The 13,179-nt window shown below is 36.4% G+C and overlaps 1 protein-coding gene and 1 long non-coding RNA gene across 2 annotated transcripts; both read right to left on the bottom strand.

Moving 5' to 3' along the window:
* On the bottom strand, positions 1–7,356 carry LOC139147674 (histamine N-methyltransferase-like). The gene is made up of 4 exons (XM_070718828.1): positions 7,266–7,356; positions 4,142–4,328; positions 938–1,273; positions 1–549 (listed from the first exon to the last, which is right to left on the bottom strand). The coding sequence occupies exons 2-4, from the start codon at positions 4,320–4,322 to the stop codon at positions 200–202; spliced, it is 867 nt and encodes a 288-aa protein (XP_070574929.1). The 5' UTR covers positions 4,323–4,328; positions 7,266–7,356; the 3' UTR covers positions 1–199.
* A 4,641-nt stretch (positions 7,357–11,997) lies between these two features.
* On the bottom strand, positions 11,998–12,777 carry LOC139147668 (uncharacterized). Its single transcript, XR_011555777.1, has 2 exons — positions 12,675–12,777; positions 11,998–12,449 (listed from the first exon to the last, which is right to left on the bottom strand). It is a non-coding gene; the product is annotated as an uncharacterized lncRNA (long non-coding RNA).
* Between the last annotated feature and the right edge of the window lie 402 nt (positions 12,778–13,179).

Genomic DNA, 13,179 nt, shown 5'->3' with positions numbered 1-13,179 from the left:
GAGAATATAAAACTGTACAAACTTTAATAAAGTTTACAAACATTCCCTTCTGAGTTTGCTACTTAACGCTGCCATGTTACAATTTTCAAAAACGGTTGATGACGATATACGTGTATTAAACTGTATGAGTGTTAGAAATATATGCCCATTTTCGTAAATATTCTCATCATAAAAATATGAAATCAGAGTACTGATGAGACTACTTTTTAAAGATAACAATATCTTCCTCACCCATATGAAGATAAATATTGCCCTCTTTCTCGTAACAACATCCTTCCCTCAAGAATGCCATGAAGTCACTTACTACACTCTTAGAAACGCTTATTCGAAAATCAAGAGTGTACGTCAGAAAATCCAGCATCATATTTCCTTCTCGAGATTCTTCTTTGAAACATTCATCGGCTAACAAAGCGCTCTCTTTATAGAAGGTGTTAATTTCGACGTCAGGAAGTCGGCGTTGTATGATTTTTCGAAGCGTGGCTGATCCTACACACTGGTGTGATTCTTGGTGTATCTCATTTACCTTGGCAAGTAGCTTTTCCATAGGACCTTGATTGACAAGAAAATGAATTTTGATAATTCGTACGTCCCTAGCTACAAATGTAAGATTGATTTTTTCAAGCAAAGTAGCTGTCAGTTTCATATCTCATGGTGTTATTCGTAAAATTGTTATTGCATCTATGAATGGAGACCACAGGCTACGAATCGATCGATTTAATTCGATTTCCATCATGACTAAAATATGTCCCGTGCCACAACCTATAGGCATTTCAGCAACTATTAGCCTGGGTAGAATCTGTTTAGATTTTTATCGAAAAATGATTTAACATGAGACCGAAAACTTTTTTGTTCGGTAGACGGCAAATTTTCATTGAATGCCAACTCTGTTATGTTTTCACAGACAGTAATTGTGTAAAGACTTTAAATAGTTACCTACCTGCAACCATGGTGTTAAGCAGCATGCCTCCTGTATGAAGGCGCCCATAAAGACTCACGAAAACACCTCCTTGGTCTGAAATGGTGTACGCACTATGTATAGCGTGTATGATGTCAAAGTTGTCCACAGCTACCTTCGCTTGTGATTCTTCGAGATAATTTTCGATGGTAGTTTGGTGAAACTCAAAGCTGACTCTTGTCCATTGTCCTTGCTCCTGCTTCGAGGCGACCAATGATTTAAATTTCTCCACTTCGGCTATTACAGGTTCTACTACACTGTAGTTGATATGGCATTTATTACCGTGCAAAATGTCAATGATTGGAACGTCAGAGCTGCCTGAGTGTAGGAACATAAGCATGACATAAGCAAAATAGTTTTATATTTTCACAGTTCATTAAATAATCTCCGAGACAATAAAAAAACGCAACGAGCGTACTAGTACGACACGATGCAATGAGCATTTATGTATGTATGTATGTATGTATGTATGTATGTATGTATGTATGTATGTATGTATGTATGTATGTATGTATGTATGTATGTATGTATGTATGTATGTATGTATGTATGTATGTATGTATGTATGTATGTATGTATGTATGTATGTATGTATCTATCTATCTATGTATCTATCTATGTATCTATGTATGTATCTATGTATCTATGTATCTATCTATCTATCTATGTATGTATGTATGTATGTATCTATCTATCTATCTATGTATCTATCTATGTATCTATGTATGAAGATGGATGGATGGATGGAACGATGTACGTTTACAGATACATGTACACTGATGTCTCTTCTTATTCAGCAAATTCAGAAAGTCCTCTCAATATATCAAGAAATTCAGTTTTTCGGTTGGCTAGCCTAACACAAACAGAAAATGTAGAGTTTTGCCAATGTACCGCTTTCCAGCTCCTTATGACATGAATTGGCAGACAATATACGCATACATAGAAATAAGGTTAGCTTTGTTCCTTAATATTCTGGTGACGTATAAATGAAGTGAAAGCAACTTCACGGATCGGCCACTGGAACGGTGTCAAAATAAACTCATGTGACAAGGACTCCAAACTGCTTGTTTGACTTTTTCAAGTCGAGCTCTGCTTCTCCTTGAAAGATTGTCAAAAGTTGTTGTAAACAGTTTGTGAAAGTAGCGTATGTTTCACCTTTGTTTCATGTCATAGAAGACACCCTTGTTTTGTGTCAACTGTAGTTGTATGTTAGAGCGTTAAAGAAAACATTACGGTTGGCTTTAAGAGAAAAATTTCGGACCTTTGTTATCCAAAGTATATAATGTGTTTTGACGTTTGGCTGCGAATTTGCCTTTTAATTTTGCTTTCCTCTGTAATGGGTCTGATCTGATATCGGATTGAATGAACTGTTGCATCCTTGTGTTATTCATCTGCGCACTAGTAATACAGACTGAATTACAGATATACAGAATGTAGTAGGAAGAGAATCGAATACAATAAGTATACGATAATGCCAGCGTAGTAACGTTGCAGCGTATATTATTTAAACAGGACATTGGCAAACAAATTAATAAGCTTTGTACTTATTGTCGACCTTCATTACATATATGGTTAATTTGTGAATCTACCTTTATGGTTGGGCGCTGTTACATTTATGGTTGGCTGATTTGATACGTTTATGGTTGATTTTATAATAATTACAGTTTATAAAAGAAGCAGCTGATTATATAGTAGAACCACTTGCTCATATTATTAACACGTCATTATCCAAGGGTATATTCCCTGAAAAGTTAAAAATGGCAAGAGTAACGCCTATTTTCAAAAGGGGCTGTGCATATGAAATTGGCAATTATAGGCCTATTTCTGTATTGCCAGTTTTTAGTAAAATCATAGAATCTGTTGTAAATAAACAACTCAGTGTATTTTTGAAAAAATTGACGTTCTAATCGACAGTCAGTGCGGCTTTCGCAAGAAGCATAGCACAAAATTAGCGTTAGCAGACCTCATAGCTGAAATATCTAAGCAAATCGACGATGGTTATGTTAATTTTGGTATTTCTATTGATTTTAAAAAGGCTTTTGACACGATAAATCACAGTTTTATTATCAAAGCTAAGTCAGGGATTAGAGGGTCTACTCTGAACTGGTTTAAGACTTACATTGAAGGCCGACAACAGTATGTCAATATAAACAACTGTACTTCAAAAGCTCAAGTAATCCCTTGCGGAGTTCCACAGGGATCTATTCTAGGCCCTCTTCTCTTTTTAATATATATCAACGATATGAGCAAATCATCTCAAATATTTCAATTCAGGTTATTTGCTAATGACACCAATTTATTTTATTCAGATAACATACATAGAATTGATCTGGATATTTTCAATACAGAGCTAACAAAAGTACATACCTGGTGCAAGTCCAACAAGATTACTGTTCATGTTAACAAAACAAACTACATTATCTTTAAAACTGCTCGCAGAAATTTTAACCCTCAGGGTGCTTTATTTGTTGGTGATTCGGCAATTCAAAATGTGTTTTCTGCTATTTATCTTGGGGTTACTCTTGATTCTTCTTTAACATGGAAATATCACATTGAAACAATTATCAAGAAGGTTAGTCAAAAAGTAGGTCTTATATCATATTGACGTCATTATTTTCCAAAATCAATTTTATTGTTATTGTACAATTGTTTGATTCTCCCTCATATAATGTATTGTATTGAAATATGGGGAAATGCGTATAAAACCTATTTAGACAGTATTTTTAGATTACAAAAGAGAGTGGTCAGACTGATAACTTTTGTAGTCACATTACACACAGTGCTCCATTGTTTCAGCAACTTGGCATTCTCAATGTTTATAAACTTTGTAAGTTTCAGACCTGTGTATTTGCTTTCGACTTAAAGACTGGTCATTATGGGCATTCAGTAGATCGCTATGCTTCATCAATTTCACATACATATGAAACACGCTTAGCTACCGGCGACAATTTTGTTATTCCAAAGGCAAATTTAAAATTAACTCAAAATAATATATATTATTCAATTGCTGAGCATTGAACGAAATTCCAATGACGATAAAATCTGTACTTCGTAATCATACACATTTTTTCTCTGGTGAAATAAATCATTATCATTATCATGAAGATTATTATATTTATGAAGATTATCAACATAAGATGCAATACTGCGGACAACACTGAAAAAAATGCTGTACATTGTACATACCATCACCTGCCCCGACAGCTAGTATCCTGAGCGAATCCCTTTTCGGCTTGAAATTTCCAAACGTTTCGTTTAAGCTTGCCTGTTTATCTTCCTTGCAATAACTCTCGTACTTCTTGAAGACACTGAGTCTATTGAAGTATTCTTCTGGATAGTGGTACAATGGTTTCCTCCCTTTCGACATTTTACGCTGAAAAAGAAACATTATATAATTGAGGATACGCTGTGCACTTAGGCCAAAAGAAAACATATTCCTCGAATTTGTTTTGCAAAGCTGCAGCAAACAATTTTTACGAAGCAGCAATGTATCCTATTCGTTAAATTGTTACGATGGAGTCTAGATTTTACCAACGTCCAGAGTAATGGACGCAGTACATATGCAGGCAGTGTTGACAAAACAAAGTTTGGAGTATTTCCAAATGTTCCTGAAGAAAGAAAAACATTCTTTGCAAGCGCAGAAATGACCTTAAAAGCACTGGAATAAGTTGCAATGCGGAAGTATAAATTTTGGTGCAATTTCGAAAATAATCCGAAATTGGCAAAAGTAGACGCGGCAACTCCATCGTCTTAGTTTTCAGAAAATCGAATTTTTGTTTCCCAATATAGAGTTAACCCAGGGCTGACTGCCATCTTGAATTACAAATATCGGTAAATGTTAACTTAGGTATTTGCTTTTTTGGACAAAACTTTGCATGATGAACCCTGATTTTCATTCTTGATAGGGTAAGAGAATGGTTGAAAGTTTCATTGAGGAAAGTTTGAGCAAAAGTTTGTCTTTCACTTTAGTGGCGCATACTACCTTAAAGGAGAAGTTTAATGTCAAATACTATACGAAATGCATAAAACTTCCTAGCTTCACATTTAATGTAATTGAGCGTGTCAAATGATAAGTAAAAGCCAGAGCCTATAATTATGTCGCCCTCCATTCGGTGATAGTATAATCTTTTTAAAAATGGCTTGGCTAAATACTGTCAATAATTTTTCTTGGGTACCTTACGGATGAGCTCAATAAGAATATAAGCTAACAAATGTTACTGGGATTACGGTAGCACTGTAACACCCAACGCTAAATGTGGTGGTTTACCTTTCAAGTTTCGTTGGGGTTGCTTTTTGTAAGATGAAAATTCCCATTTCGGCAAACTTTAGAATGTTGAGATTCTTTTTTAGACTTCGTATGTGATTTTATTGTATCAAACATTCATCGAAGCAGTTCACCTTATGAAACTTAGCTTGAAGAACCGTTGCATTTATTGTTTTAATTATGTTATATTCCACGTATCTTTTATCCAATGTCATTGTATAAGAGTGTTTTCGCCTGTAACGTCTTGCATTCTGCTCAAAGTTATACGGCTCGACAAAATCACTAGCATGGGTATGATGACCTCAAACAAAGAAGAATCAAGTTGGACTATACACTAATCGTTTTAGAGGATTGTCATCTTATTTGTAGAGCCTTGTTCTAACTGTGAGTTTCTTGGGCGTTGCAGGGTCTGTGTTGATGCTTTGCAAATACAGGGTATTAACCCGAGGAAAGTGTGCGTCACACGCTTAAAGGCCTATGCCGGCGTCAGTTTGTCTCGCGGGAAATATACTTATAAGATTACAATTTCAATGGAAAACAAAAGGCTATAATCCTCTTATAGACTAAAGCAAACATGATCCCGGATATCAAGTCCCCGGCCTTTAAAGTTTAGGTCTTTGTTTTGAAATTGACACCGACCCAAGCGACCTCTACGATTATGTTGGGCATCAGGGCAACAACAATAGCTATGGATTTATCGCCGGTTGATCGCCAAGAATTTCATATAGTTCATCAAAGAATGGCATGATCTTCCTTCCCAAACTGCTTCTGATACTGCGCATGTGGTCGATTATATCTTTGAATTTTGCCTTCATGATTTTACTTTTCGACGACACATGCTCAGGGCTCCCCTATAGTCCCTTGACTGCCCCCGGGAGCGGGTGTTACTCTTTTTTATTTTCAAAGGGGGTGCGTGTGCCACCCGATTTGAAAAAAAATCTACCATGATTATTTCTAAAAACAAGACTCATTATTCGGTATTTTTGGTTGACAAATTCTGGAAATACTCATCCTTATTCTTTTGCATGTGAAGGTTTTCCTAAAGAACAGAACCTCTGCTGTGTTATCAACCAATGTACAGGCTTTTGATGATGAAAAACCATCCATGTTTAGGGATTATTTTGTGACAAAGTGACCCATTTCGAGGGCAAATGGCCGTACAACTATTCTATGGGAGTCCCTCAGGGGCTTGGCTGCTGCTTTATCTGCAACTATTCAATAAGGCCAAAGTAATTAAATTCTTTGTTTTGCGTCCCCACCTGCGTAGGTTTTTAAGGTTTTCATGAAAAACACACACAATGTATTTGAATAGGAAATTTTAGGACATGACCGCTTAGCTTTTCTGAACTAAAATTTTGTTACAATTTTTTATTTGCTGCAATCAAATTACATTGTGTTAATTTTCTTGTGTGTGTTTTTTAGCCGCTTAGACGCGTACCTTTTCCCATTTAGAGTGGACGCAAAACAAAGAATTTAATTACTTTGGCCTAAACTGTATTGTCCCTGGAAGTGCCGTCTACCAATTTCTGGATGCTCTCTCTTCGCCATATATACAGCAAGCAGAAGCGCTACTCCCTCTTCAGACCAATTATTTCCACGTCCGGCTGCGTAGAACGCGTCTCTCAAGGTGAAACTCAACGACAAGTGAACAAGGCCAGGTGACCTCAAAAATATGCCGCAAGGGAGCGTTTTTCGGCCTCGGTAATTTTCGATGCGTTCACACGCCGAGCTCGGACATAGGTCCACCCCTCGACTCCGTCCTAAATTAACGCCGGCCCAGGGGCGTTGGGAATTGCTATCACGTATTTTTAAGTCGGATTCTGATCAGGGGCGGTGCTGTGCAGCGAAAACGTTGCAGTGAGAACGCCACTCTAGATCTGTCATGCGGCACTATCAATGACGGTGTAACAAGGTCACGGTGTCCCCATTCACAATGCCAACCTAAACACTTTCACGCATGTATTCTTGTATACATTTTTAATCTGAGATAGAACAACTTTTATCATAGAATCGAGACTCCATTTTACCGTCTGTGGTTGTACCTACCTGAAAATGGTCTTGATCTTGAAAGATTAAAGGAACGTTTTCACACAACTAACGCCCTCTAAGCCGTGCACCAAATTACCACAGTGGCGTGCTTTACGACCTGGCATGCCCTTTGAACTCCATGACCCTACCGCAAACAAAGGACCATATATACTTCTCAAGGTCCTCTCACTCCGCTCATGAATATAGCATTTTATTATTCAGGAACGGAATTGTTGGTACTGATGACGCGACCTCCTAAGGCCTTGTTTACTAAAACTCCCGACACACACTGAATCTATCCAATCCAAGTATTAAAATGTATCGAACGCAGGGCATATTTAAGTCGGTCTACACGAAAAGACAAATCTTATGAGTTCGAATTTTGGACTGCACCCTATGTTTGCTATCATGCTATAGGACCATGCAGGTATCTTCGGACATCTAGGAATTGCATGGAGCTATAAAAGGAGCTCCATGGTGTGTGTGTGTGTGTATGTATGTATGTATGTATGTATGTATGTATGTATGTCTGTATGTATTATACAATTATGCATCAAGGGCGTATGTTCGTATATAGAAGTCGTCGAAATCGTAAAATTGCCTCAAAGGGTCGGTCTTCTCTGGTTCAAGGACAGTGAGGGCGCCATAAACTCCGCCGGCTTGTTGATAGCCCGTATGTGTGTACCAAAAATGGACCCCCGTCGGATCGGCGACGAATTGTTCCATGGGATATTGTAATCATAGGAACACCATCCATAAAAGGCGTCATGCAGTGTCTTTGGAAATGAAAGGGAATGGTAGCATGCTATGACGTCATCAGCTTATTCTTTAGATGAATGACAATGGTGTCGCGATCATTTACCTGCACATTTGAGAATTTGAAAGGAAATATCAGCTTGGACAGAATTTGTATAACAGAAAATGCACAGTGTCAGATCATTTGTCAAGATATTAATCGTCGATTCAACCATGACTGGCTACGTTCAAAAGCACATATTTGACGGTAGCATCAACTCGGTCATATTATAAGGGTTCCAGATGAAAGAATTTGCGTTCTTATTTTATAGATAAGAATACGTGTTAAGTAGTACTATCGTGACTTTCATCGGTGCGTTTGTATTGACACAAAATTTAAATCCTATCTGTGATTATGTAATTCTGCTGCGAATAGTAGAAACCTGTAATTCAAGCATATTGAAATAAGTACCAGTTAATACATTTTTACTCAATTTACTGGTCATAAAATGCTTGTTTATTTTAAACGTTGATTTCCGATCAACGTGTCCTGATTATGTTTTATCTTCTCTGATCAATGGATAGAAAGAAGTCAACATGCATATCGACCTGTGAATTTGGTAAGGCCCAGTAATGGAAACTTTTTATGATATTTTTCACCATTTTTGTTGTCAATGCTAACAAATTTTTTTTGTTCTGCTCCCTAAGGCATGTTGATATACAAAGTATTGGCATGTCAACTCACCCGGTACATTAGACAGTGTTGTTATGGTGAAAAGTGAATTCTGACCCTGAGTAGAATTCAAATGTAAACAATATAAACAGTGCATTTTACACAAGTAGACGCTATGTTGAGGAGCTAAATAGTGGGCGTTTAAACATTCTTTGGGAGTAGAATAAGAACTTGCAAATGACATACAAAATAAAGATAATGGAAAAGTCATCAAAAGTTAGCATGATTGGCACTGTATAAGTAAATTCAGATTTCAACTTGTACATTTGGACTTCGTACACTTTCATTGTGTAATAATGAGGCGAACAGTATTCAAATGTGACTTTAGAAGCGAGCACACAAGACACTGCATTTAACAACAGAACCACACAACTAAACACATCAAATATTAAAAACCCTAATCCAGCTTTAAATTTTTCACAGGAAAAAGGCTACAATACCTCAAATGACAATTTAAGTGGGAACACTTCTAATAAGCTCGCAGAAGGATAAAAATAAAATTCAAATTGAATGGAAATAACGTGTTCATTGCCATGGCTTACTCTGCACTTTTATGGGTTCAGCCTTGTTGTAATATTGTTAGATTTAATACCTTGTTTCTTTAAATTTGCAATGTCAACTTTGTCAAAACATCCGTCATCATCCGATATTTGCACTGCCGGAAATAAACATTAAACTCTAATGTATGATGGCTTCAGCAGTTTTGATGAATATGTTGTGAAAACGTGGAACAATTCGCAAAGCTGGTTTCTAATTCCAACTTGATCATGCCATTCCGTCGAGAACGTATAGTTAAACAAAATATGTTAGAAATGAAAGACATGTTATCTTTCAGATTATTATGAATATGAATTCAATATCATTAAGTTGAAATATTACTCACCTAAAACCCAAAAGACGACTATCATACACTGGTAAAGAGAAAACCATGTTATGTCCCATGTCATTACGGTGAATTGCCGCCAATGGTGATGACAACTCACAAAACCCTGTATTAAGGTATCAATATACCAAATAGACGCTTTCAGATTTTAATGTTTTCTCGGTTATAGTAGTCCCAAACCCAAATAAAGTGTATATTTTCTGAAAGCTCTCATATTGGAGAATCCGACCGTGCACAGTACACAGTCATTATTAATTTTGCGATAATAGTTTTGCTGAACCGAAAATAGGTTTTTTCTACCTTTAGCGAACACTTTGCAGGATTTCCGATTGAAATTTTGCATTGAGTAGCCTTAGCAATACCCTTAAAATCTGCATTTTTTTCTGCGACTATCCATTTAAATCATATGGCGCAACATTAACAATTACTTAGAAAGAACCTTGAGAAAGATAAAGGAAATCCCAGACATGAATTTGAAGAATATTATCAAGGCTTGTAAATGCACAAATTTCAATCGGAAATCTTGCAGCTTCTTCGCTAAAGGTGGACTACTTTATACTTTGATAAAAATTGTCGTCTGTTGTATATTGAAACCAGCTCAATGGTAATGTATTCAAAATTTTGATACACAATAACAAGGTTAAGGAAATATCAAATAGCGGCTCTCGTCAGCCTGAAACTGCCTTATTTAACAATATCTTTGTAAATTGTACATGTACAATTTTTGTAGTGAAACCCTCTTCGGGTTCCATTAATTCGCCGTATTTTTCGTAATTATCGCCCGTAGGGGGGGGGGGCGCTATTGCTTAAGCCGCCGTTGCTTGGAAGAATAGAATCATTGTTTTTCAGATTAAGCCATGCTTCGTTATGGACAAAACAATACATATTTGAACAAACGTTTTTGTGCTGGAATTCAATGCCCGATAGGAGAGCTTTAAACATATCCGTATCGTGGAGGGGTTATCCTGATACGAAAGCATATTAAATGGATTCTACAGGGTCGACATGCAAACATATAAGTACACATGCGACACGATTAGAACTAATCTTGCATAATTGGATCTTCATTTTTTCAAATTTCTATAAAATGTTAGGTGCCATATAGCTGCATGTCGCAATATTTCAAACTACTCATAAAAACAAGTATGTACCTTAAAAAGGAAAGCAGATGAGTTTACATTTGCTGATTTAAAGGACATTACTACATCTTTCAATTATCCCAGATTAGTTCCAATCGCGTTATGTATACATTTTAGAACGTGTATCCGAAAAACATGATATGTTCCCAATACCAAGACAACTCTTAGCATTCATAACTTATATCACCACCACCGCCACCATTTATTTACCATTAACCTTATTTTGCTATCAATTGACTCATTAACGCCAGATAGGAAGATAACACTTCTTATCTTTTTGAAGAGATTTTAATCAACAATACCAGTTGACAAGGGAATCACATGAAATGATTGTGTCATTTTACCTATGCTTTTTTCGCATTTTGTTTTTTGTTGTTTTTTTTTATTTTCAATGCAAACAGAATGTGAAAGTCTCTTGAAGTACTGAAAATATTTTGTCATCGCGTAGAAAAGTGTTAACACGATTCTTAGTAATTTGGGATAATTAGATTTAATCTACAAATATAATCTCATCTACTTTTCTTTTTATATCACACACTTGCTTTGATAAGTAATTTGCGATATTACAACATTCAGCAATAAGGCACTTAACAATGAGGAATTTGAAAAATATGAAAATCCGATTATCCCAAATTTAGTTCCCATCGTGTTTAATACTAAAAATAGATATAAACTACTGCTGTCATTTCTATTTGAAACAGTGAAGGGGACCCCGCGGAAAACTCTAAACCCACAGGACGCTTCAACGTATAGTAGGCCAATTACTTTTGAGGTAGTCTACCTTTTTAGGGGACTTATTCAAGGCATACACACCGCACTGAAAATGTTTCCTTCGCAAGAAGTTTGGGAAGTACTAAATTAAATCACATCTTATAATAAATTGACACTAATAGTAAAATGACAATTCGTTGTAAACAAGCACAGTAGCTGGCAACGGAATATCAAACTGCTTAGTAACTTGATTAAAACATTCGCCAGAATGCCCATGCTGTAGACGAAAAAAGACGGTTTTCGACTACAGCCGAAACCAACCACATGACATGAGTCAATTATTTCATCTCATAGTCAGTAAAAGTACGTTTTGTGAGTTTACTGGGACACCAATGCTGGCTTTTCTATTACCGTTATACAGATGCCAGCTAAAATGAGTGTACCATGTCTTCTAAAATCTAAACTGACAAAAATTTCAACCATGGATGTCTGCCAATAGCAAGTCTGTTTGTCGTAGTCAATGCAAACTAAGACACCTGTTAAAAACTGTACATTCAGGAAAAAACAAGCTTAGCAGCTCGTTATGCGATTTCATCGTTTATTTTAAGTACGCAACTGCTAATCAAATTCATAGATTAGCAAAAAATATAATTGGAGAAAAATCTTTATTTGATACTCAAAAACAACTTGTCAAATATAGACAAGCGCCTTCCCGGTTTTTAAGTTAGGTGCTGTCAAGTTAGAAAGGCTGTCTGCGATAAGTACATTTTTTGCACTTTTCTGTAAATTTTCAATCACAAGCATGTTCATAAATATAATTATCTACAAGACTGTACATCGAAATGTGCTACGGTCCATAACGTGATTTGTCATCATAGCAGAAAAATTGGCACACCCTATGAACACTCTGTTTGTAATGTTTCTGACAAAGGCCATTGCTCTAGATCCTCTTGCGTGTTCTCATAAAGATGCTCGTCAAACTCTTCCAGTATTATATATTCCTAAAATTAGAAAGAAGATTATTACTTGGTCCGCTGAAATCTGTGCAACAACTTACGCTGTATTTGGCTGAAATTCTTAATCCTCTTTGATTCATAAGTTCTCAAAATTTCTCTGTCGGTCGTTTACTTGGCTGCTTGTCTCGTTGTTTTTAGCACTTTTATCTTACTTAGTTTCTTTTAGAGTCTTCCACCTAGTAAACAATAAAATGTATCACTCAAGTTTACCTTAGCGACGTCACTTGCAAGATTGCCAACCTGAACACAGATGTTTGAAAATGACGGCCTTGTCTCTGCTCGTACTTTCCAACACTGCAGCATAATTTGGTAGCTGGGGAGTGTGATGAGATTTAGTAAAATGTTACTCGCACAGAAATATTAACTACGTACTTCTTCGACAAGAAAGTCAGATTAGAATGCTGGTTACTTTCATGTAAACAACGTTAAATATCACTGTCATTTTTTCCCATCTGACTTATCTTCAACTTAACATAGACATAGTAGTAATTAGTTACAACAATATCCTAATATCTCAGCGTTTACATATATGCCCATCGTGAATACACTCAGACCGATGCATTAATTTTAAGTGGTGTTCGCAAAGTATTGCTACAGCAACTACAACGCGGCAGTATAATAATGTTACAAGAAACACGGTCGCCGTTTCTGCTTCCATACACCGAACCCATAAAAACATGTCTTTCCCAAACTTTAAACAAGGCGATAGTATGGT

The sequence above is a fragment of the Ptychodera flava genome, chromosome 2, assembly GCF_041260155.1.
Source record: "Ptychodera flava strain L36383 chromosome 2, AS_Pfla_20210202, whole genome shotgun sequence".
Lineage (NCBI taxonomy): Eukaryota > Metazoa > Hemichordata > Enteropneusta > Ptychoderidae > Ptychodera > Ptychodera flava.
The sequence above is the reverse complement of the archived record's forward strand: the minus strand, read 5'-3'. Positions and strand labels throughout refer to the sequence as shown.